The 26,865-nt window shown below is 33.9% G+C and overlaps 2 protein-coding genes across 6 annotated transcripts in view; one reads left to right on the forward strand and one right to left on the reverse strand.

Annotated features, from left to right (window-relative positions):
* LOC120428797 (solute carrier family 25 member 16-like) overlaps window positions 1–19,844 on the forward strand; it is a 41,642-nt gene extending 21,798 nt beyond the window's left edge. For both annotated transcript variants that reach the window (XM_039593895.2, XM_052707926.1), the window contains exons 6-7: window positions 18,823–19,164; window positions 19,403–19,844. In XM_039593895.2, coding sequence (XP_039449829.1) covers window positions 18,823–18,997 — 175 coding nt within the window. In that variant the 3' untranslated portion in view covers window positions 18,998–19,164; window positions 19,403–19,844. The remainder of the gene's footprint in view (window positions 1–18,822; window positions 19,165–19,402) is intronic.
* LOC120428807 (uncharacterized) overlaps window positions 19,558–26,865 on the reverse strand; it is a 113,933-nt gene continuing 106,625 nt past the window's right edge. For 3 of the 4 annotated variants that reach the window (XM_052707923.1, XM_052707924.1, XM_052707922.1), the window contains one exon: window positions 19,558–26,161. In XM_052707923.1, coding sequence (XP_052563883.1) covers window positions 26,101–26,161 — 61 coding nt within the window. In that variant the 3' untranslated portion in view covers window positions 19,558–26,100. The remainder of the gene's footprint in view (window positions 26,162–26,865) is intronic. The other variant, XR_008212065.1, reaches the window with a different exon arrangement.

Consider the following 26,865-nt stretch of genomic DNA (forward strand, 5'->3'; position numbering starts at 1 on the left):
ATAGAAATTTCAATGCTTATTTTGTGTGACATTTAAAATATTTATGACAAAAAAAAATGATTTTGACGTTAGAATTTTTTAACATAAATTGGCGATGCTCTACACAGTAAAAAAAAGATTGTAATATTACATCTGGGAAGGGGTACATCTTTTATGTCAGAAAAATATGTGTAATTTTACCTCTGAAAATGTGAAATTTTACCACTTTTCTAGTGTATTGTCACTTTTTCAGTCCAAATATTGGTAACATTTCATCATAAAATAGGTAATATTCAACCTTCCAAAATTACACCTTCCAAATTTACACAATTTTTTACTGTGTAGTAATTTTTTTAAAACGAAATAAATTTTGTGATGACAATACGTATTAGTTTCCACTTATTTAGCTAAGCTAGAAGTATTTTTTGAATTTTTTTAATCTTTTTGAAGTTTTATCAAACAAATTTGGTGATTAATCAAATTTCTAATTAAACCAAACGACTAAGCAAATCACCCAGGAAATCGACCGCCAAATTTGAAATTCTCAATCTATTTTTACCAGAAATCCTACCACGAAGCAGTCTACATTTCCCAGCCATCTTTCAAACCTAATCACGCCAAGGCTGGCGTGGCTGCGTTCCGGTTGTTGGCATTTCAGTGGTTTCCACTTAATCAACTGGTTGTTGTTTTATGCATATGTGCTCCTAGTCCGCGTGTGAAGGGGAGAAATTTCCATATACTAATCCTCCAAGGTCGCCCGCCACCACCCTGATTTCGCAGAACTTGGCGGTTATCTGTTTGTAATTAATTGGAGCTGATTTGGTTGAAGGAGGAAAATTCCATTTGATTTCATTTCCACAAATAGTTAATTCTTGCGACAACTTCAAAAAATAAATTGAGTGAAATGATGCGCGAAGGTGATAAACCCGGACATTTCGCAGGTGTTCAAAAGCTTTTCTCACAAACAAAAATTGTCAGTCGCTTTGGGAGGGCTTGAAAATCCGGTTTCGGCGAGGCTGAGGCAAAAAAATCGGTTGGAATTTCGAAGCTTTTGTTGCGTGGTGACTAAAGAACCTGTTTTCCACTCTGTAAAAGCTGTGATGTAAGAGACAGTTGAGATGAGTCAAGGTCGGTGAAACGAGTCGAAGAAGTTGAATTTTAGTGACTCCTTCCACGATTTTAACTATGTTTATTGACTAACGATATTAAATCACACTTTATTTTATTTTTCTCTTTTCAAATATCTGCTTCTGGTCGTGCACTCAAATGGTGATGGTAACAACGAATCAATTCAAATGTGTAAATTGTGAAATAATGCTGACTTAAAAAAAAAAACCTCCAACTGTAACACAACTAATTGATTCACGCCCCAATAACATCGTAAATTACTGCTGCTTGCACCTGAACTAATCAAAAACTGCACAAACAAAAAAAAAAAAAAATCAAACGCAATTTCCAACTGGACAACTGGTGATGGCTTGATATTTGCTGCTGTTGCTGCTACTGGATGATGACATTAATCAATCACGATAACCACCTGGGCTAATCAAATCCGACCGTTGGAACACCGGGCAACAAATCATTGCACTAATTAGGAGGTGAGTGTGTGTTTTGGGGTTTGGTGGTGGTGGGGAAAGAGCTTCAATTATGCGGTTGTGTTTGATTTGCGCTTTTTGACCTTTTTTCCCGGTATTGACTATGCTTGCTAGTGGTAATTAATTGTGTGGTGGCTTTTGTGGTAATAATTGTAGCATAGCTAAATAAAATCCATATTTGTTGTTATTAATGAGTTACTTCTGTGAAATATTAACAATTTTCAAATTGCCTTTGAATTATGAATTATGATAAAATATAAATAGACATTGCAAATCATTTTTGTTTAGCTTATGAGTATTTCTTTGCCTTCTTCTTGAAATTTGAAATACTTTACAGCTGAAAGGAACCCCAAAACTCTGTTATGTACTCAAAAGAACTAGTTGTATCAAGATTATTCACTAATAAAACCTAAATTGAATTGATTTTTCTTTGCCTCCTTCACTTGAAAAATAAATTAATGAAATAAGTTTAATAGACCCACAAAAAATATGATACGTGTATATTAGAGTGGAACAAAAAAAAACTTCCTTGCGGGCATTAACCCTCTACTGCCCAAATTTTTTTTTTCGAAAATTTTTATTTTTCCCGTGTTCAGGAGGTTATTTTGAGCAACTTTTGTTCCACGAAAAACTTTACTTCTCTTGTTTTATGTTTTTCTTGTTTCATTTTTAGTATTTTAATTTGCATTTATCTTGTTTAGTTTATGTTTGTTTTTGGTAGTATTTGGCATATTCTACCACATCCTATCATTACATTTAGCCTATCCAATTTTTTCACGTTTTTACAGTTACTTTTTCAATTTTTTTACATGTTTTCCCCATTTTCTGCTATAGAATGGCACCATCATCATTTGAATTGCAACAAAATGCGTAGAGGCATAGTCTGGGACACTACAAAAATTACTGCATACTTCTTTTTACTTGAAATATAGGAAATGTTAGTAAAAAACACAGCTAAAGTTGACCCCTAAAAAAATGATATTTTTAAAAACATTGGCAAAGTCACATAAAACAAGTTGAACTCTGAAATTTTCTAAAATTTTAAGAGTTCTTCCTTCCTATGCTTTTTTTGGATCAAAAATCGGTTGGAATTTTTTTTAGATCGAAGCCCGTCTAAAGGCGGGGTTAGGTTGTAGAGGGTTAAGGGACTTCGTAGGCTTTACATAATATGAAATTAAAGGTATATGTTAATATTAAACAACAAAAACAAAAAAATGCATAAATTTTATTTATTTTTGTTTTATTCTTATTTTTTACCAAACTCATAGAAACAATTTTTTAAATTCTTAAAAAATACTATGTTTTCCTAAGTTCGTTTATGTATAAAATGTATTTAGTTTACGTATTAAATGAACTTAGGGAAACTTAGCATTTTTTGAGACTCAATTCGATAACAAAACAAAAAAAAAATAATCTATGAGTTCTGTAAAAAATGAGAAATTTTTTTTATAAAATTTATGCATTTTTTGTTTTTGTTGTCTGATATTAAATTTTACCTTTAAATTCTTATTATTTAAAGTCTTTAAGATTTCGTGAGAACTCGCGAAATACGGAATTTTAAATATTTCGGGTAACCTTATTAGAGAGTGAAGAATTTGCTAAAAAGTTGTGCACTAGTTTTTATTCTAAAAAAATCAAATTCCTTATTCAAAATTTATTACTATCCAATGTTTCCCACTATAAGAAATAAACTGCTGAGAGGAACTTTTAAGTTTAAATGTTTTCTTTTATTTTGTGGCAACAGAAAAAAAAAATCTTATTGAATAACTATTGATATATTTAAATTGTGTGGCTTTTGCAACTAAAACCAATATAGGGGAAATATGCCCATTTTAAGTCTAATAAGCGATCGTGTTTGAATGATGCTGGATAATCTGGATTGTTCCTTGAAATTCACGAAAACCAAGTACACCAGCGAGTAGAGCAACTTTTTGTGAACATTTCTGTATTTTCACTGTTATTAAAAGTTATGCGATTCCTTTTACAAGCATTTAAAAAAAATATTTCAAAAATGCATTCGAATCAGTCGAGTGCATTGGGCCACGCCCATTTTTCTATTTTCAGCTTAGTTCTTTTTTTCTTCCAGCGCTCTTTTGGGTCTGCTTAATTGAAAAAAAATGATGAAATTTTAATCGAACACTCACAAAAAGTAGCATTTATAGCGAAAAAAAAAACCTGGCAACACTTGCTCACTCCAACAGGCGCTGCACCAGCATGTTGGTGGTGTGGGTGGCGACACTTTGTTCTTTATTTGCCTTCGCTTCTCGCTCGGTTTTCTTCAGCCTTCGATTGGAATGGGTATTCAAAATTCAAACGTCAGAAGACGCGTTTGTTTTTTTGATGGTGCTTGCTAATTATTTACATTTTTCGGGATTATTTTTCAAGTGAGTGACTAAGTAATGGTCCAAAGAACATGTTGCCGGTAGTTGGAAGCAATTTTATATCTTAAGCGCTTTGAAATCGTTAGCGCAAGTAAAAAGATATTGATGGCGACTTCCGTTAAGCAGTTAACCTCTGATCTTGCGTGTGGATGTGTGTGCCACCAAAATGATGAGAAATGGTCTCGCAAAACAGAAATTATGATCAATAGTGCATTAAATTTGATCTGTTTGGCCAGTAAATGGCATAAATTTGCGAGCTCACTCGAGGCGGTGCTGTTGCTGGTAATTTTATAGTAAAAAAAAAAAAAAAATCAAATTATTCGCTCTACAGCATTGCCTTGGCGTTCTCGATTGCGAGATTCCTACTCGAAACTAGGTGTTCGAAGGCTTGATTGTTGAGGCAATTGCAAACCTCTTTTTACACCTTAGCTTCCATCCACCCCGGGATTCGAACTGACGACCTTTGGATTGTTAGTCCAACTGCCTACCAGCGACTCCACCGAGGCAGGACCCAGGGAGACGACTCCTACACCTGGACTGAGCTAACGACCTAACCTTTTTTAGGTTAGTCCGGGACCATCATTTACTTCCCTTCCGACGGAAGGCGTGATCAGACAAATCTCGTCTCGAAAAATGCCAACGGGACCGTCTGGGATCGAACCCAGGCCGACTGGGTGAGAGGCAATCACGCTTACCCCTACACCACGGTCCCGTTTTATAGTCTAAATAGTATTTTTGGAGCTTTAATCGAGCATCAAACTCTCCATATGACGAAGATCGGTGTTTGATTAGACAGATAACAACTATAAAAAAAATATGTTCTTCTTATAAATACTTGAAAACTATTTTTTGAACAATTAATATTGCTACTAACACTTAGCAGTGTTCACAGAAAAAAATAAACATTTATAGGTTGAGTCATTTTACCTTAAAAATGTGTAAAAATATTACATATTACACACCTTTTCTCTTTCACAAGATAAAAGAAGAGAACTCACAAGCTATAGGGACGGTCGCTATACCCTCTGATATTTCGTGCAGGAATCATCAAATGATAGTTTTTTCTATCACTCCTTAATAACACCGCTACTTAGTCATCTTTAATTTTCCTAGATTTTTTTTTTTGGTTTTTCTTCATTGTTTTGCCTTCTTCACCTCAATGAGGAAAGGCTAAATCACTCGAAAATTTAAATTCGTAATTTGACTTCGTAGACCCACCTTCACGTATACATATCGACTCAGAATCAAATTCTGAGCAAATGTCTGTGTGTGTGATGCGATGTTGATCATTCTAAACAAATTTACAATACAAATATTTTTCCACCAATAATGACCATTTTTCACCTCCGTGTACGCACGAGTGCAAGCAGCAGTCAAGTGCTCAGTGCTCCATTGTTTTTTCGAAATTTTTCGCCGTAATTTACCGGGATTAGCCGCGAGTTTGCTCCTGCAGCATGCCAAGGGCCGGCCGTGGCCGTGGCAGTTCGAGTGCGGCCTCGAAAAACCCGCGAAGTTCGTCTACCGGCCGTGTGCAAAAAGGTAAACAAACCAACGCCGCGTCGTCCGCCATCGCGCCGGGGAGTGTGTGCGCCAAAGGATTTGACCCCAAGTTATTACACCCTAATTACCGTGTCCAGGGCCGCAGCCCTATAAGGCTCCGTTCAGCTACTTCCGGCAATCCGTCGACCGATGGCGCTTCAACATCCGCCAACATTCCCACCAGTAACAAGTTCGCGAGACTGAGTGACGAGGAAAGCAACAACAACAACACCGACGGTAGCACTACCGACGACGACGACGACGATGGTCGTACACGGAAGAAAGTGATTTCGCCAAAAAAAGTAATTACTCCAAAGGAACGACGACCACCACCAATTTTCGTTTTGGACACGTTGGCGGACGATGTTGACGAGCAGCTGGAAGGCCTCGTGTACTGCCTCAAAATAGGTAAATCGTCAGTGCAAGTGTTCACATTTGACCAAAAGAACTTCGACCTGGTTGTGGAGAAATTGAAGCGTAAAAACTTCAAATTCTACACATTCGACCCCGTGCAGAAGACCGCTGTTAAGATCGTCTTGCAGGGGTACCAAGACCGCCCGACCTCCGTCCTCAAGGAGCACCTCTCGGGTGTCGGAATAACGCCGCGAGACATAAAAGTCCTCTCGCGGAAGACAACAGTCACAGGTACACACACATTGTACCTGTTGTACTTCGATCGCGGCACCGTCAAACTTCAAGACCTGCGGCGGACTAAGGCGTTGGACGGTTTTTGGGTAAACTGGCGGTTCTACTCAAAGAACCCGTCGGACGCAGCACAATGCCACCGTTGCCAGAAATTCGGCCACGGCTCGCGGAACTGCAACCTCCGGCCCCGCTGCGTGAAGTGCGGTGAGTCACACCTCTCGGAGGTGTGCGCACTGCCACGAAAGGCGGACTTGGGGGACAAGGCAGAGCAAACCAAGGCGCGCATAAAGTGCGCCAACTGTGACGGCAACCATACCGGTAATTACCGCGGATGCGTCGCGCGGAAGTCCTACCTCGAGGAGCAGGAAAAGAGGAAGAAGAAAGCAGCAGCGTCCCATCCTCCTCAGCGAAGTACGAGCGCAGCCGTTCCTGCAGCTGGCCAGCGTACGGTTCCAGCGGACAACCCAGCGTTCCCTCCTGGATGGGGGCGGTCGTTTGCGAGCGTGGTCGCTGCCGGTAGCGGCGATGCGACCCAGCAAGGAGTCACCGCGGAAGATCTCTTCACCCTGCCGGAGTTCTTTGCTCTCGCGGGGGAGATGATGACGCGGTTTCGGACCTGCCGTAACAAGGCGGAGCAATTTCTGGCCCTCGGGGAGCTGATGATCAAGCACATCTATAAAGGATAAAAAATTGTGATCTAGTTTTAAGCTTTCTCTATTTCTATCCCCTTTCCCTTGCAATTTTAGTAAGTTTTTTTTCTTATCTTTTTCTTACTTTCGGTAACCCCTTAACTACAAGCAACAATTGTTCCAAAATGGATTATGATGTAACACACAGCTGAAAGGAACTCCAAAACTCTGTTATGTATTTCAAAAGAACTTATTGTATATTGATAATTCACCAATAAAACCGAAATGAAATGAAAAATAATGACCATTTTATTACATACAATAAAAGGAATCTGAGTTAGCAAAATTTGCTACCAACAAATCCCTCAACTTTCAAGCCAAACAATAGTTTGATGTGTTACTTCATCAAACTCGGCGTCAGCTTGTCTCGTGTGGTTGTCCACCACACTGATTAGGCAGGCCCGTAGCCAGGGGGGGGGCTACCGGGCTACAGCCCCCCCCCGAAATTTTTCCCAATTTTTTTAAATTGTACTGCCTTAAAAAATCTCAAAACAATGATTGTGTGTACTACCTTAAAAATAATTCAAAAACAATGATTGTGTGTTCTCTCCACAGAAATAATTTGTAAGAGAGAATCAAGAATAGATTGATCAAACTAAGTAATTTGCCTGTCCATTGCCGAGCTCAGTTTTCGTAGATTATGGGTCCAATATTTAAAAATTGAGCTGCAGATTTGAAGATCGTTCCGTTCAGTAACTTTTCATTTATCTCGTATTTTTAGCATTACATTGGTTAGGGTGGTCCAAATCTGGGCTTACTTGAGGCTACCCCCTAAAATCAAAGATTGACCCATCACTACACAGCTAAAAAAGTAGTAATCCAGCTGCGTGTAAAAGGTCTGGGTGTAAATTAAATATGCTTTATTTTATGCAATTTTATGTGATTTTACACCCTGAAATATGTAGCCCATCAATATGGGAAACCTACTTGACCGAATCGTAAAAATATATGGAGAAAAGCAACTGTTTCAGTTTTTGACCTGTGGAAGGCGCTTCCACTTTCCCGAAGACACCTTATATTTCGGGTTTTTTGCTAAAAAGTTATTAGCCTTCGAAAATAGCAATATCCGGGGCTACATAGAAATAAATAATTTTTAAACTCATGTCTGTGCTAGCTTGCCTGGCAATGCACCTGTTATGTTGCGCAAAAATGGTCATTTTCGAAAGCTGATAACTTTTTAGCAAAAATCCTTAAATCTCGTTGTCTTACTTTTGATTGTCGAACTTAAGTATGACCCCTGAAGAACCATAAAATAATTTAGAATTTTTAAATTCAATGTGTCGGCCAAAATGGTGGTCAAGAAATATTGTTCAAATTAAACTCAAATGTGGTTGCAGGTGCCGAATTTGATGTTAAAAGCAAACAAATAAAAAAACGATTTCATTTATTCATGATTCGATTATCCGAAGTCCTTCGAATTTTTGGATAATCTGGACTGCAAAATTAGTAACCCTTCTTTATTTGCATTAAAAACCCTTATCTTTTTGAAGACCTTCATACTATTAACAAATGATTTTTTCTACATTTTTCAAAATATACCATAATTTCTACAAAATATTCAGTTTTATTTCAAAAGCGAAAGCTTTTAAAATGAAGAACATTTGAGTGAATTTCGACTATTTTAGAAATACACTTCTAATTCTATCGTTTTGGTTTTTAGAATATGGTTAGTTACATATCTGAGACCTTAGAGAAAAATGCTTGAGAAATATCTGTGTGTATTTTTTATTACATTTTCGTAATCCTTTTTCCCGAAACCACTCGTCCAAAATGCTTACTTTTGGTAACATTTATTTGTTTCCACCGTGAATCCTTATTATCAACTAATTTTTGCTTTGTGCAAGAAATAAAATGATAAAAATTGAAAACGTTAAAAAAATTGAAGCTTGCATTCAAAAACTCAGAAATTAAATTAATTAAACAACATTTTCAAATTGTTAAATTTGTGATAAATAATTTATTTTTAAACTTCTTCATTTCAAATTTTTGGATTTTATGGATTAGAATTTCCATTTTGAAGATTTTAAGATTTCTTTATTATTTTTTTTTAAATTGTATTTCATTGTAAATATTTTCCAAAGTATATGTTGCCACCCTTTCAAAATTGGCCAAACAGCAGAGGGTAAATACAATATTTTTTTTAAAAAATGAAAATGGAAGTCTAATCAACTCAAAACAGTTATTTTTTTAATCATAACTTATTTCGATTAAGTCCTTTTAGGAGCAGCGACAACAAATTTGAAATGTTTTTTCCTGCGTTGATAATCATGTACGACATGTTTGGGCTCGTTTGAAAATATTTATAATTTTTTTAACATTTCGTTGAACCGCGGCAAGTTGTTTTCACGAAAAAAGCTTTTCGACAGTTACTGGATATTTTGAAAACTAATGATGCAAAATGTACTGATTTAAAGTGAGGTTTTGAAACACGTTTAAAATGATAAACCAATGGCTTGTAATTTAAATTTTTATATTTTTCATTGTTTGCTCTACCCTGTCGACTTTGGTCAGAGTTTAGTAACATAAAGTTCAGAATAATATTTGCAACGGTCTTATTGAGAATTTAAAAAAATTACTACTTTTTAATTTATAAACTTTAGATTTCAAATATTTTGGTATTAGACAAAGAAAAGTCAAAAATCAAAAATAACAATAATAAAAAGAAACAAAAATGTATAATAACAATTACACATAATAATTAAAAAAAAACAGAAATTCAATAAAAAAAATAAAAAAACTAAAAAATAAACAAAATAATTGATATTAAAAAATATCAAAATTAAAAAAAAATACCATTATTGTAATGGCTTTTCTCTTATTTTAAACTTAGTTCTGAGCAAGAAACAAAATCCATTCTTAACATCTTCGGCATTTTAAGAACAGTCGGCTTCATGAGGCAATTCTTCAATATTATTTTAGCGAATACATTTTCAAATATTATTCTCAGTCGCATTCAAATAAACAAATCAAAATCTCATCAACACATATTGCATCCGAAGAAATATCAAACACCACTTTTTGTTTTTGTTGCTTTTCAGCTGCGTACCGTTAAAGCAAAATCTATTCGTAAATATTTTCTTGACCGTTTCTTGAGCATTTTTTTTGTATGGATTTTAAGAGTCTCCGTGCAACAGGACATTTTTTTAAATTTTCATTTGAATGTAAAATATGGTTCTTGTAGCAAAATTCAGACTAAGATTAAATTTACAGGAATAATCTACTTGGTTCAAGAATTCTTACATAAAGTTTTCTTTACTTTTAAAACATAAAAAAATTAAGATAACAACTACACATGATAATTTAAAAAAATCAGAAATTGCAAAACAAAAAAACTACAAAAATTATAAATAATTAATGCTAATAAATCCTGAATTTTTATAAAAATAAATTTTAATCATTTCAAAAAAAAGATATTCAATAAAAAATATTGAAACATTTCAATGTATTATTTTTTCTAATATAAAAAAAAGGTTACAATTCTATATTATTCAACATAATTTTTATTAGTTATATCCCAGAAATCCAAAAAAGGATTTCATTTGCGTTTTTTTTTTTTTTTTTAGAAAGATACAGAGAGTTTTTTCCTGCATTATTTCAATTAACAATAATGCAAAAATAAACCGGAGCGTTTGGTACGGTATGTCCACGCATCCCTCCTCCCCTGTAGATTCTGTGGAATGTGATCCGTTCAAAGAATCCTCTCTGCGGTAAACACAACGTAGTAGGGCTGGCCGCTTTAATTTTTGTAATGCATTTTCGGGTGTACTCGGTTGTATTGCAATTATTAATATTGACAAGAAAAGTGCTTGGGGCGTTATCTAATCACAAGACTTTCCAGCATGCTTTCATCGAACTGGCTGCGTTTGTGTTAGATTAGATTAGATTAGATTAGAAAGATACAGAGAGTCTTTTCTATAACCAGCACAACTAATTATCTTTTAAAATCATATTGGTTATCAACACTTATTTAAAAAATTAATTCAGTTTTGACAGTTATTTCAAAATAAAGAAATAAGTAAATTGAAGATTTTAATTTGTTAATCGTGTTAACATTTATATTTTTTATCGTACAAGTTTATTTTTTATTTCAAGAAGATGTGTCAAAGAAACTAATAGACCAATCTCCAATGGTTCTTAGTCGATAAGAACAATAAAAATTTTGCTTGAAGTTGCTGTTATATCATTTTCATTGAAAACACTTGTTAAACAGTTTGTATACTAGGGGAACAGCATCTAATTCCAGCGTGCCTCTAATGTTGGCAGGTCAGAACTTTGACATTCAATTAAAGCTAATTAAAAGCGTTTTCAACTGAAATCGAGTGATAAATAGCTCAATAAGAAGTGAGCAAGCAAGTTTCTATCAAAAGTTTTGCAAAATAAGTTGTTTAAATAGTGAAAATCAGTAAATTGGATGGAGTTAGGAGCGAGTGCTTAACCTGCCAAACATACGAGAATTTCCCCTATTTTCAATAAATTTGATAATGTTAATTTTTGCGTTTTAATGAAATAAGCACTTCAAAGCTTACTGTGCATTTAATTTTTTTCCCGATAAAAAAAATAAATTATTTCTAAGAATTCATAGACTTTAAAATATGTTGACTCTTGATATCTCTGGATACGAATGTCTTTAAGCATTTTTTGATACTCGTTGGTTGAAATTTAACTGTTATTTTTTTTCAATTTCAAAGATAAGCAACACTGAAACGATACATTGAAATTTTATTTAAAAATTACCTTAAATTAAGATCTGATTTATGTCAATTTTTTTAAATTCTCAAATTCTGAACCAATTTGTCAGATAAACCATCACAGTGAACACACAGCTGAAAATGTAAACCCAGACGATTTAAAATTTGATAGTTCAAATTTACCAGTTTGCTCGTGAGTTTTTCTATCAGTATAAAGTACAAAAATATAATACTTATGGGTAGATAAATCGATACAGGATTTTTTTTTATTTCAAAATATTTATTCAAGTTATGTAAATTTTAAATTTTGCGACAGTTTATCACGAAATTCAATTACAATTAAACAGTTCAAGAAAATGTAAAAAAACACTTTCTTCTCTACTCCTTCAATACAAACTAGCTGTATGAATAAAGAGAAACTTTTGACGAAGGAGTTTCTTCAATAGAGACATTGAAAACTTAAGAACAAAATCTTTTAAAACATTTTTGCATATATTATTCTACAATTTTACAATTCATCCTAATAATCATACCATAAACCAAGTGATGGTATAAATAATTTGCTGGTTTTTATAATCTTTGAATTTTTGCACCCAAGCCCCCCCCAAACAAAAATCCTGGCTACGGCCCTGGATTAGAGCCTAATTTGCATAAAAGTTCCCCATCATAGCAGCGCTTTTTCCCACGCGGACACCAACAGCATTAGAGTTGTGGTGCATCTGTCACCCAAAGTTGATAAGCTGCTTCGCGAACATTACTGACTAAATCCCGAAAAAGCTGAGCTGTACTGCTGTGCCAAAATCACCAGTTAAGAGCTGGTCATTATCGCTCCCTGTCACGCTGCAAATGCATTTGATGATGATGATGAACCCTTCTGGGAGTGTAGTTTATATGTCTACATTAGAGAACACTTGCCAAGAGGTCCTTTTAGCGGTATCGACACGATGTGTTCATTAAATTTTCACATCACATCACCACATTGCGGAGGGTTGCGGTGGCCCTCTGTTGGAATGTGCCAACTTGTCCGGAGCTCTTGACAGATAATCTCCCCCCTCACGAGGGTCATCGGTGGACATCGTTCCTGGGGAAAGTCCGAACAACGCTCCTGAATTTGAACTCATCGTCATCGTTTTACCCCGATTGGACGCCGCATTTATTTAGCCAATCTATAGTCATGATGATGGTGTCTGCGACCGTGTCAACGTATCGCTGACGCTGACCGTGTCCCATAAGCTATCATCTGATACATGACACACCCGTGTGGATCGAGTGCTTCATCCCGAACAGACGGTAATAACTAAATTCATGCCATTTCAATAACAAATACTCTTAAAATAACAGAAAGTGTTATGGATTCTTCTTGAAAAATCAACTTTTGCACAAGAGTTGAATAACAGTTTATGTTATCATAACAAAATTTGTTATTGGTCTGATATTGGTTGAAAGCCAAAACAACCTTGGAATAATATTTTTTTGTTATGGAAGAATAACTCCAACTGTTATTGGGATGATCGGATTAGTTGTTAAAATAACAAAAAATAATAACAAAGATTTGTTCGAAGAATAACTTAAAATGTTATTAATCTGTTATTACAATAACAATCCAATAACAAAAAAATCATAACGGCGAATAACAAATCATGTTATAAATAACATAAAATGTTATTGGCCTAGTATTTTCCAATATCAAATAATGTTATTCCCGCGTTATTTCCGTCTGCTCGGGATTGACAATGCTTTGGACAAGCCCCTAAGTACATATAAATAGTTGCAAAATCCAGTTGATTGTTTAACTCTTAACGATCCAAATTTTAAAATTACTCAGTTTTGTAAAATTCAATGAAGTTAAAAAAGGAAATCAAATTTGAAGCTGACTTTTAGCAAACTAAGAACAACACCAAGTTGTGGAGTTCAAGGTGAGCTAACTTTTATAATGTCAACTACTCAAGAAAAAATATGTTTTAAATAATAAAACATTCTACACTATATTGTTTGTGAAATTGAAAAGCGCGTATGCGACGCGGTTTTTCAACCACATTCCGTATAGCTATACATAGTCTAATATAGCGATACGAACGGAAAGTAAAAGTTTTTGCTAGTGTGTTTGAAATGGATAGTGAATAAGTTACCTTCGACGACGATATAGGTTAGGTATGGCGGGTGGTGGCGCTTCGAATGACATTGTGAGTAACTGGGTGTTAATTTGTTTTTGAAACATGAGCCGTCGTCGATCAATCGGGGCGGCGAAGTAGAGTTGGTTCATAGTAAAATAAATAAATCATTTATTGCTTCAATGTTTCCTGCATTCCAACACGCTAACAGTTGAATACATTTATTTATTATCAGATTTTGAGAAATGAAGGCTATTTTGATGAACGCAAGGAGAGTGAAGCGTGTTGAGATATGTTTTGAAAACTGTTGATTTTTTTTTCGTTTGATGAGCACCTGTATTTAAGATTCCAAGCTTAGATTATAAAAAAAAATTAGCAATGCTCATTACTACTACTCATAAGGCTTTCTAGACTGAAATTTACCAACACATTTAAAGTATGTTTACATGGCAGCTTAACGTTTGTTTGCATCAGATTTCCTATCTCTTTCTAGCATTTTTTTTGTCAGGCGATTTCTAGCTAGTTTTTTGACTGACCGCCCGATATGTCAGCCAACATACTTCGCAGGGCTGTGACAGCTCGATCATTGTTTGCATCAGGACACTGTGACGAGAAGTTCGTAATTTTTGGGTTAAACTATATTTTTTTCATTGGGCTTAGAAAGCCTTATTACACAATAGAGGAGAAAAGCAACTCGCGACACAATTTTGAGGCTAGGAATTTTGACAGGTATGATCTTCATAAAGTATTCGCCTCCTTTTCTCTCCCACATAAAAACTGGGTACAATGTAGCTGTCAAACTAGGCCAAACTGTTAAAGTCACTCACAAAATGAACTTTGAGTGACTTGAGTTCATTTCTGACGTCACGATTTTCTCCTCTATATGGTTAAATTGGTTAAATTGTTGTGTTCGCCGTTTTTTGGCATGATTTTTTTTCTAATCATCTAATCTCTACTCAGAGTGTTGAAAAATGATTCTCTTGTTTACTAGATAAGAGGACTTTTGTTAATTTGATTTGGTTAACCGCGGTGGATTTTCTTGAAATAATTCGAACTGTCAAAAATCTACCAAAACATCTACCACATTGATCACATAAAAAACTGTGGTAGAAAAGTATCCACCGGTAGATCCTTTGGTGGATTTTTGACAGTTCGAATTATTTCAAGAAAATCCACCGCGGTTAACCGAGTCAAATTAACAAAAGCCCTAAGGTGTTGGTTTAACCCTCCCCAACTCCAACCCGCCTCTAAGCGAGCTTCGATCTAAAAATTCGCCAAAAATCAATTTTTCAACAAATTTTTGATCTTAAAAAAGCATTGGAATGAAAAACTCTTTAAATTTAATAAAATCATTAGGTTGGAAGTGTAACTTGTTTTATGTAACTTTGCCAATGTTTTTAAAAATGTCATTTTTTCTGGGGTCAACTTGGATGGTGTTTCTTACTAACATTTCATCTATATTATGTGAAAATAAGTAGGTATTCAGTAATTTTTGTAGTGTACCAGACTATGCCTCTACGTATTTTTTTAACAATTTAAACGATAATGGCATTGTTCTAGTAGTAGTAAGGTAAACGGTAATGATAGGAGGTGGTAGAGTAAGCCTAATACTATCAGAAATAAACATAAACTAAACAAGATAAATGCAAATTAAAATACTAAAAATTAAACAAGAAAAATATAAAACAAGAAAAGTAATGTTTTTCGTAGAACAAAAGTTGCTCAGAATGACCTCCTAAACAAAAAAAATTGGGAAGAAGAGGGTTAAGATTTTTTTTGCAGAAAAAAAAAAACAGAAAAAAATGTGTTGATGAACAATTGTCCAAAACCCGATTTAATCCCACCTGGGGTGAGATAGAGCCTTTCTTACTAAAGAATATAACGATGGTAGAACTTCTTTCAATTCATAACATTGACTTTGTTTAGAAGAAGAAGAAAGTCTTATGATGAAAGCAAAGTATTATAAATGATATGATTTCCAAAAGAAACAAAAAACGCCATTTTCACCAAAAGAATATTTTTAATCGTACATATTCTTAATCAAACAAGCGTTTATGACAAACGCTAGCATAGCAAGCTTCATATGCGCCAGTGACAACGCACACCGCGGTAGGCGCAAAGAAAAACCGAGGTATAAGTGAACCGCGTGTGCCGCACGGTGCAGGGAAGATAGCCATTCAGCTTCTACGAATGTGACAGAGTCACACTACACACTCAATCACGAGTACCTTAGTTAGAAAGCCATTGGCGTCGCCAGCATTGAAAACTTTGAAAACGATATAAACGATGAAAAGCTTAGAAAGCTCCTATTAGAATCCAATGAACCCTGTTAAATAAACTTACGAAATCACGAAAAAATTAAGTCAAATAGATTGTAGCCGGATGAATGTCCTATGTCACAAAAGTTTTTAAATAAACATTGGACAGTTATGCAAAAACAAACAGGGCAAAAGAAACCGAAAAGCTACGATATCTTACATGTTGTAGGAAACATCGGTAGACAAGCTACTACAAACGAGTATAAGTCGAGCCAGCAAATAAATGCGCCAGCATTCTCGCGCCAGTATTCGAAGCTCAACTTGACAACTTGTCGACTTGGCGACTTGGCGACGAAGCGTCAAAAATCGACGCAGTGTGATTTTTTGACGATGTTTCCGATTAAAATTCATGCTGAATCGACATATTTACGAAGATGGAAATGACGTCCTGGCTTAAAGTAAAACCTATACCTTTCTTTAGTAAGAAAGGCAAAAAGTAAATCGTTCTAAAAATTGATCGGGATTGCCGATCGACGTCGAATTTGTTTCAGATGCTCACTCATGGTCTGTACTATGAATGTAGCAAGAAATTTTGAATAAAATCAGAAATGAAAAATGTTGGCGAAGGTCACCAGGTGGGCTTTTACCTTTTTTTAGGGATTTTTTTTCTTATGGTAGGTCAATCAAACGGCTCTAACTCCAGAACCATATTATGAATCTGGATGAAAATTTGGGAGGTTGTAGGGCTCGAAAAATGCAATTTTTGAGATAAATATAAGATATGAAAATGAAAAAAATTGACCATATTTTCATTTGAAAACTGTGTATTTTGTTGAAAAGTCTGGCCGCATCCGAAAACAGATGGATATTTCGAAATTTGCGCGGCAACTCGCCCAGGTTCAGCACACTAGCTTTCGTCTGCATTTAGAAGAATCGAAATCGGATATATGGGAGCTGAGAACGGCGCGACACAAAATTTAGCAAAATTTTACCACATACGAACATCACTCGACCTCCACGGAATTTATTTTCTCAAAATTCGAGGGTTGGAGATAGACGAGTTCTGTCAAGGTGAATCGATAGAGCGTCGAAAATCGATGCAGTGTGATTTTTTGACGATTTTTCCGATTAAAATTCATGCTGAATCGACATATTTACGAAGATGGAAATGACGTCCTGGCTTAAAGTAAAACCTATACCTTTCTTTAGTAAGAAAGGCAAAAAAGGAAGGGGGGAAGATCTTAAATTTGCAAAAAATGTGTCCCCTGTCTTGCAACTATAAATTCAACAAAAAACATGTTTTAACAAAAAAATAATCTTCGACTAACCAATGTGTTGTCGTACTGGGCGTATTTTTTGTTTTGGATAAGACCGTTGCAATTTTTTTCTAAGTTTATGTCGCCCCCCCCTTAGAGGTCCGAAAAATCAGGGGGCAAAAATATTATTAGTTTTTTGCAGAAAAATTCAAAATAACAATGGAAATAGACAATTGAAAATAATTCTAAATGCATTTTCCTGCATTTAAAATCTTAATAAAAAATCATAAGAAAAATATGTTTAACAGTCTGGACCCGAAGCCTGATTTTTCTGTTACATTCTTATTAGAATTCCATATAAACTGTAATGGGAACTGCAGGCACCGGATCCAGACAGTTAATTTGCAAAACATCTGCATTTTAAAACACTTTTCTCATTCAAATGTTAATACCATAGCCTGTCATTTAAATTTTTATTTTTGCTATTTATGCGCCAATTTAACCACCGTCAAAAAAAAAAAAAAAAAAAAAAGCGGGTCTTATTATTTTAGCCATTTAAAAATTATGCGATGATTTAAACGTGTTTGTGCACCAAAAGTTATCGCAGTTTTAGTGAAAAAAGGGTTTTTTTTCTCGTTTTTACTTGCGGTGCGCCGAAAAACCCAGTTTTTATTTAAAAAAAATCAAATCTCGGAATCCTGTAAGTGAACTTTTCCCATTATGATAAAAATATATTCAGAAAAAGACTCTTTTGTCGACCTTTATAAATGTTAAGGGGACTTTTCGGTCCTCAAACTATTTTTTGAAAGGGCCAACTAACCACGTTTCATTTGCGTAAAAAAAACAAATATATCGGTTTAAATGACGTGGAATTATGTTTTTTTTTTAAATTTGGTTATTACGAAAATTGACGAAAATGACAATTTTTGGGACCACCCTAGCACGGTGTAGGTCATTCTAATGGCCAAACAAAATAATACTGGTCGAATTATTTTGGCCTAGGAATCCCATAAAAAAACTTTGAGACTGATCGGAAAACTTTTTTTTGGTTTATGCTCTTTTTAAATTAAATTGCTGTATTTTTTTTTACTTGAAAATCTGGCATATCATGCCTTAAAACGACAGTTTGAGCTGGTATGAAAACGGCGACAGATCTGGCACCACTCAGGTCAAAACCATGGTGCTCAATCCCAAAAATGTTAGAGTAGTATGTCAGGATCAATGCTTCTATCGTTTGATTTTTTTTTTGTATTTTGTGTTTTGAACACTCAAACTAGCAATTTTTGGTAACATTTCATGACAAAAATAAGTTATTTTTGTACAATGTGATGTGAGCTTCAAAAAGTCTAATCTAAATTATTCTCATCTTACACTATTCATTTTACCGATTTATTCTGTAGTTGAAAATCGGAAAAAAATCATCAGATGGAGAAGAAATCTTATTTGTTTTTTTTTTGCGTATGACATTTTTTTCAGAAATTAGAAAAATTAAAGAATAACTTTTCTTCAAATAAATAAATTTTTAGATTGCCATTAAGAATATGAATTTGACCTATTTTCTAAATATTTGACGAGATATTTAATGCATGGTTTGAAAGAAAAAGTTTGAAATCATTTCTAACATATTCGAAGAAATGTTAAACATATATTTAAATAATGTTTGTTTACTTCTATTCCCCAGCATGGGCATGTTCAGCACGCTGGCCATCATCTACCGGGAGAACGGCGTCTGGAAGGGCCTGTACCGGGGCATGTCGATCAACTATCTGCGCGCGATCCCGATGGTGGCGGTCTCGTTCAGCACGTACGAGCTGATGAAGCAAACGCTCAACCTGGACACGGGCATGAAGGTCTAGGACAACTGTTTTTTTTTAACGGGGTGGCGTTTGAATGTTTGTGACTTTTATTTTGTGTGTTTGTGTGAACGAGCGATTTAGGGCAGCTTTCCGGGAGTAAATCAGATGGTTTCAAAGAGTGTGTCGTCACCCTGTTCTGTTACACTGTACACTGTATTTATTTAACGGTGCACATCAACCAGAGCTTTTGCACCCAGATTTTTGTTACAGACATTTTAGTATCTTCGAAATTACGGGTACTATCAAAATATTGTTTTATTCATCCCCTAAAGTACTGTCCACAAAGTAATTTACAACAAAGTTTGACTAATTTGACAAACGCGTTGTTGCAGGATTGGGTCCGTAAGTTTGACAATTTTGGAATAAGAAGACAACAACTTCCTTCGTTGCTGTGTACCCTTAAAGACAATGTTCGTTTAAACTTTTAGGACTAAATTTCTAGGGAAAACCTTCTTCAACTCTATAGTATTAGACAAATTGGTGTAGGCTCAATTGAATACAGTTAGTGTACTTAAAATTTTAACTCTACGTAGGACATTTGTTTTATGATTATTCTTCACCACTAGCCAGGTAGAACAAACTAGAACGAATCTAGCGCCCAGTCTTCACTCTTTATCGCTAGTGCACGATAAGGGGAAATTAGTTAGAAGATGAAAACAAAAAAACAGCCGTGACAATGCAGCTTCTGAAAGCACTTTTTTCTAGGAGGAATGTTTATTTTTGTATAGAAAAGCAAACACTTTTTTCGCTGGATCAACAGAACAAAGACGAATAAATTTATTTTTTATGTAAATAAAAGCAAACGAAAGATTTAATAAAAAAGAAACACTCATATTTTTTTTACTTGCGCATTTCTTTTATTCAATCTGCTTCGAAATCGTTTCCTTTCTGTCTTACCACATCTTTTAAGATTTCCCTTTTCCGGCGAACGTGAAAATCAGTAACACACATTTGCTTAGGCTTAATAGTTACGCATATATTTAATATATATTTTCTGTTGTCAATACACTTTGTAGCAATTTACTCTGCCGCAGGCGCGCTCGTCCGACAGAGATAATAACACTTGATTTAATTTATATTTATGTTTCTTCTGTGTTTGTTCACATCAAAATTTTACAACAATGACTAGCATCTTTGGTTATACTTTGTTGGTTTATCTTCTGTTCTACTCATTTTTTTTTGGGGGAGTGTTGCAGCTTTTAGGCTCCTGTTTTAGTTTTTGGGAAAGATCTGCGCAGAAAAGGCCAGTTTTGTTGAGCGGATTGTGTGTGTGAGGGAGATTTTTGCTAAACGGAGTTGGGAAACTCCTGCACTACAAACACTGATATCAAAAATATGGTGGCGATTTGAGTCTGTGTGATTAGTTTGATTTCAAGGATTCTTATTTGCTTGTTGGGTTGAGTTGGTTATAACACGGTTAACGTACACATTTATAAGTTAGTAATATTACTTGGTTTTACTCCTGTCTTCTTTAAACATTCAACATTAGATATTTTCTTCGATTTTTTTCGGGTTGAGGGTGTTTGCAATACAGTTAGTTTGTTTTTCATTTGTGCTCAAACTGGTTTGAACTGTTGTTGTTTCTACTGAAATCTTAGTTTTTATCTGTTACAAATCTTGCCTCTGCTTTCACCACCATTTTCTAAGTCTCTTCCTTAAAGCTTTGATTGTAAATCCTTTCCCGTGCTTCTATACCGTGTCTCGACTAAATATATTTATCAAATTTCGCTGGAGAAAGTTATTCCTGGAAATGTGAGACCAAAGAGACGCCTCCTCATCGGATTACGGGATATCGCGCACGTTTCTGGCGGTTGCTGGAGCGAGGAGGGCGCGATGGAGCTTTTAATCCTTCCTGGAAAAGTTGCGTTCTGGCTGGTTCGTGCGATGGGAGCTGAATTTGTGAGGGAATGCTGCCGAAGCTGATGGATTTATTGATTAGAACGTTGAAGGGCTGCTTCGGGAAAGCTTACAGAATGGCTTTGGTTGATTCTCAAATAATTTATAAAAATCTTGATTAAAACTCATTTTTTTTTCAATCGTTTGAAAGAACTTTATTTAGGTAAAATTATCAAATACTAATAAAAACTTGTTTTTTTATAAGGTTAAACATAATTTTGAAAAAAATCCAAAAATTGACAAATTTTGCTAGAAATATCTGAAAAGCGTAGAAACGGGATAACTACAATGCCCTTAAAACTTTTCTTTGCAAATCTTACCTTAAACAAGTTTTTAATGTAAAATCTAATTTGGAATTGGAAAGGTATAATTATTCATCATTTTCAACTTATATCCATTTGAGGCCCAATTTATGGTAAAAACGTTACATAATCCACCTTTAGGTGGTTGATGCCTTTTTCTCATTTATATTGTAATTTCGTATTAAAGAGTAATTTTCCGATTAAAAAAAATGCAAGAGTCTGAATAGTTCATTCATCATAACTTTTTTATAACTAAATGGAACTTTACAATTTTCAATATCTAGCTGTGGGATCCGAAACTGGACTTAACAGACCACATCCGGACAAAATTCGTTCAGCCAAGGCCGAGATTTGCTTAGATTTTTTTCTGAGTCAATAAGTATGAATACAGGTGGGTCTAGTCAAATTAAAAAGTTTTATAGCCTCTCTTCAGTGAGAAAGGTTAAAAAAAGGAATATTTTTGATTTTTTTTTTGAAATAGTGTCCATCTTAATCCATTCCCAAACCTATTTTTTTTAATAGCTGGAGACCATTCGGCAGATTTTTAACGTTTAAAACAGTGGTTCTCAACCTTTTTCGTTGCATTCCCCCTTAGCTTATATGCAAGACCTTCTGTCCCCCCTTCCTCGTTTTTAACTTTTTTTTTTTAATTGAATAAATAACATAATTTTGGATTTAATGTTTAATAAAAGATTGATGTTTTAAAATCATGAGTAAATGAATCATACAAAAATTTTGAATTTGTGGTTGTGAAATAAACTGAACAACTTTTGCTCTTTTCGATTGGTCTGATTCAATCAAAAATAGTTGAAACAGTTTTATTTTAAGAAGAAATTAAAGACTTAAGTATTTAAAAAAGAGCTGAACGCAACATAAAGATCTTTGGGAATAAAAAAAACTTTGGTAATGATTGAAATAGCACAACAAAAAAAAAAACATATAAAACATATTTTTAAAGCCTGACAGAATTCAATTTAACAAAAATTGTTGTTTGGATTTTATTTTTTAAATTTTTATTTTTAATCAAAGAACTGTTTTTCAACCGAAAATTCGAACTTTCAGTTTTAATATACGAAAAATTTTGTTTTATTGTTCAGCATAAACCACATAAAATTTTAATAGAAAATTACAAAACTCACTTAATAGAAAATTACAAAAACTCACAAAAAATAATTCAAAAGTTTTTTTTTAAAGAGCAACTGAGATTGAAACAACAGCAAAAACACAAATGAATGAAAATGATCATGATCGACAAACTACAAAAAAAACCCTGATTTTTTTTTAAATAAACCTATTTCAAATATTTTAACGAACTGATCAAAATTTTTGTGATTCATATGAAAACATGAAAGATTGCTAAGAAAGTATCAGAAAACGATTTAATTTTTGCAAACACGTTAAAGACTTTGAATTTCTTTTGCATCCTCATTCCTCCCCAAGAATGCCCAAATTCCCCCCAGGGGGAATTCCTCATCGGTTGAGAAACACTGGTTTAAAACGAATCATTTCTGAAATCCTTCAAAAAATTTTTTTTTGTAAATTTTAAAATCTAACCAAATGTTTAAATCTTTCCTAAATATGGAAAATACTTTTCCATGAAAAATTGGAAAATTTCCTGAAATTATTTTCATAATTTCACACATTTATTGAAAAAACAAAATGTAAAAACGATTGTAAAAAACAAACAAAACAAAGACTTTTATTTGCAAATTTTAAATTTTGGGATCACAGACTTTTTCATCTTTAGATTTTTTTTTTTCATAGATTCATTGATATTTTGCAAATTTTTGATAGTAGCAGTTTTTGATATTTTGTGATACTTTCCACCTTTTTTTTTAAATTAGACTTGAATTTTGAAATTTTGTTTTTTTTTTTGTTATTTTTATGCCTTCCCATGGGCTACGATCTGGGCCGAGGGGTAACAAACTTAAATAAAATTTGTACCAACCTAACTTTAAATTGAAAATAATGTATTACTAGAGTTTTTTTAATAGGTTCTATAAACATATGAAACACAGTAGTTTATAGGACCTTTAAAAAAACTCCAGATTTTATAAATTAGTATTTTCTGATTGCAAATTTAATTTTGCATTAAAAAATGAAGACAAATATTTTTATTTGGATATATTTGGACAAATTTATTTTTTTTCTCGGTATTTTGAATTTTGTTATTTCCCCCCCCCCCCCTCCAAATTCGATAAGAGCCGATGAACATTAAAATAAAACAAAATTTATACCAACCTTATTTATTTGGGAACAACTTAAAAATAGTATTTGCGCAAAATACAGATAAATTTGGTGTTAAACAACTCCAATTAAATCAGTAAGAAGAAATAAAATACAATTTTGAAATTCAAGCTTCTATAGCTTAAAATTAAATGAAAAAAAAAACAGAATAAGCTTCAGTTAAAAAAATATAAGCAAACGTATCACAAAGTGTTTAAGGCATGATTACAGTTAAGCTTCTGCCAAAAAAATCATAAAATCTAAGAATTCATGAATTAAATATGTTTTTTTTCCAAAAAATTACGTATGTTCCTACACGAGGAACCAAAATTAAAATTTTTCCCACTTGTGGCCCATTTGAAAAAAAAATGATAGTTTATTAAAATTTCGAAAGATCCTTATTTATAAAATTTATTTTGAACAGGTAGTTGACGAACTATTGTACATGGTTTCATAACAAAATTGTTATTTTTTCAGGAATACTTATTTGATGAAACTTCTAATTTAGAAAAAATGCTCTGTGTAAAAAATAAATAAAAAGCAGTCCTTTTTACGACTCTTACCCATTTTCATTAAAAAAATAATTATGTTTTTAAGAGTTTTAAAAATCCTTGAAAAAAAATCATTATTACTTTTAAACTTATCAAAATTCGGTGAAAATCACGTTTTGGAGAACATTTAACATATCCGTTTTTGTATTCGAACATTTTCAAAAGTTTTTGTTTGAATTGTTTCAATTGCTCAAATCTTATTTCGCACACAGGAAAAATCTTCGGATTTTCGCAAATTATATTGCCAGAGATGTTTTTTTTTATTTTCATGTAAGATATTTTTTATCCATATAAGATAGATTGGAATTAGTACGCGAGATGAATTATTTTCCTTTTAATTAGTTTGAATCATTTTTGAATTTTTTGATGGTTACCCGATCAGACGAAATAACTTGGGAATAACATTTTTTGATATTTGAAAATACTAGGCCAATAACATTTTACGTTATTTATAACAAGATTTGTTATTCGTCGTTATGATTTTTTTGTTATTGGATTGTTATTGTAATAACAGACTAATAACACTTTTAGTTATTCTTCGAACAAATCTTTGTTATTATTTTTTGTTATTTTAACAACTAATCCGATCATCCCAATAACAGTTGGAGTTATTCTTCCATAACAAAAAATGTTATTCCAAAGTTGTTTTGGCTTTCAACCAATATCAGACCAATAACAAATTTTGTTATGATAACATAAACTGTTATTTAACCCTTATGCAAAAATTGAATTTTCAGGAAGATTCCATAACACTTTCTGTTATTTTAACAGAATTTGTTATTGAAATGGCATGAATTTTGTTATTATCGTATAGATTTTTTAAAAGTTTTCTCTATCTTTAAAAAAAAAAAGATCAAATTGTTTGAACAATATATGTAATTGCATTTGTGATTTTTTTTTCAGATTTTTTCAAATATTGTTCAGTTCAATTTATTTATTTCCCGACTTTTATTTTTCAAGTCTGCGTGACTGCGTTTTGTCGACTAGTCTAGTCTAAGAATTTTCATTGAATTTTACGCATTGCATTAAAAATAGTTTCAGGTCTTGAAAAATAATAAACACCCGACATTTAGGTGGAAGCAGTAGTATAGAACTTCCCCGTAAGTTGTTTTTTCTCAAAATTCTCAGCTTTAAATTGCTACAGATATGCAAACAATACCTGGTACACATCTGATTTTTTTGTACGAAACAAAAACATTCCATTGACCCAGCCTTTTTTATTCTTCCATTTTCAATCGCACAAGCGTTCGAATAATTATTTTTTGTTATTGTTTCATTTGTTCTGCCCCGGAACTCTGCTCGTCCGCTTCATCCTTCAATTAATCAATAATTAGCGAGATTTTTTCATTCCCTTTTTTCAGCCACGCTTTCCGGTGGAATTTCCACGGGAAGTAATGATTTAAAACAAAACTTTTACGGCCAGCAGCTGGGACCAGCGATCCAGCTCATTTTTCGGGGTGACACTTGTTGGAAAGTTTATCGGCATGAATGTTGGCATAGTTGTATTAAGTATTTAGTTTAATTAGGTGAATTCTTTTATTTGTGTTACAATGTCTCACTATTTGAAATCGTGCATTTCCTCTCCAACAAACTGCAACAAACACAGTCAAAAAATGGCAATTACCGAAACGATTTCCACCGTCGAAAATTCCACTTCAATGAGTCCTTATACTCAGCATCTATCTGCTGTTGTGATTCCCTGCTCGTTATTTCAAACTGAAGCTGCTTCAGCTTCAACTTTTTCATCACCAAGTCGCTTCGCTCCAATTTCGATAGGCAACTTTTCGCTTTATTTCCTCTGCAACATTCTCATCGTCATTTTCGCAGTAGCAGCCTCACCAGCAGCCACTTATTATTTATTTAAATTGCGAGACATGAAAATATGAACCTGACTTGAACCAGACTTTATCCTCCGTTAGAACATTGATCAACTCAATTTTGATGGAAATATCGCTTTTCCCGAAAAATCTCGCGGTTTGACAATATTTCTCCCCTCGTCGTATCAAAAGCCATACCAAAGAGATGTCCTCCAGGTTCCAGTAGAAATGTATAGGCCGCACTCCTCATCCTTCTTTCAAACGAAAGCCGTCGATTTTTCCCACCGAGTAGGTATATGTGAAGTGGTGCTTTAGGAGTTCCAAGCCATGACGACCTTCTTGAAGGGGACGAATATGCCGTGCTGGGGTTCACTGTGGATGGAAGAGATTCAAAAATAGAAAGAGAGCGAAAAAAAGAACGTTTGGTGAACAAATAGAACAGAATCTGGCGAAAGTCAGTCCAGCTGAGGGGGGAGAGATTGGATGACGCCGGGACTGGAATACGTAACGCCAAGGTGGGATTTAATTTGCATGCAGCGTCAGTTGAATGTAAATGTGGTGGGACGGTTTTACATGTGCAAATTTGCTGCTAATTTGAGATGTTCTCTGGATTAATGGTGGGAATACATTTTGAAATAAATCTAACAGGGAAAAGTTGAAAATGAAATTTAAAATCGGTAGGTGTAAAAAAAGTGAGTTTCTGTTTGTGGTTGTGAAATGGGTAGTTTTTGCTTTGAAAAGTTTTCGTATTGAGTTTACATCATCGAAACCCACTCGTTTAATGAATGCTTCATAATAATGAGAACCTCAACTTCTTTTTGTTATGAAACAAACAACAACACAAAAAAATAAATTATTATCTTCAAGATGGAAAGGGTTATTTCCTAAAATTATCATATTTTTCAAAGTTTATGTCTGAACGCGCCCAGGTCAGGTCAGAACAAATTTTGTGAGCCAGTGCAGATTATGCTCTAGTACAACAGCACAAGAACAGACAGCATAACACATACAATAACAAAACAGAACATCCAGTGAGTGCCTGGAGTTCTGAGGTTCAAATTAAGTAGCTTTGGCCA

Source organism: Culex pipiens, chromosome 2 (assembly GCF_016801865.2).
Source record: "Culex pipiens pallens isolate TS chromosome 2, TS_CPP_V2, whole genome shotgun sequence".
Lineage (NCBI taxonomy): Eukaryota > Metazoa > Arthropoda > Insecta > Diptera > Culicidae > Culex > Culex pipiens.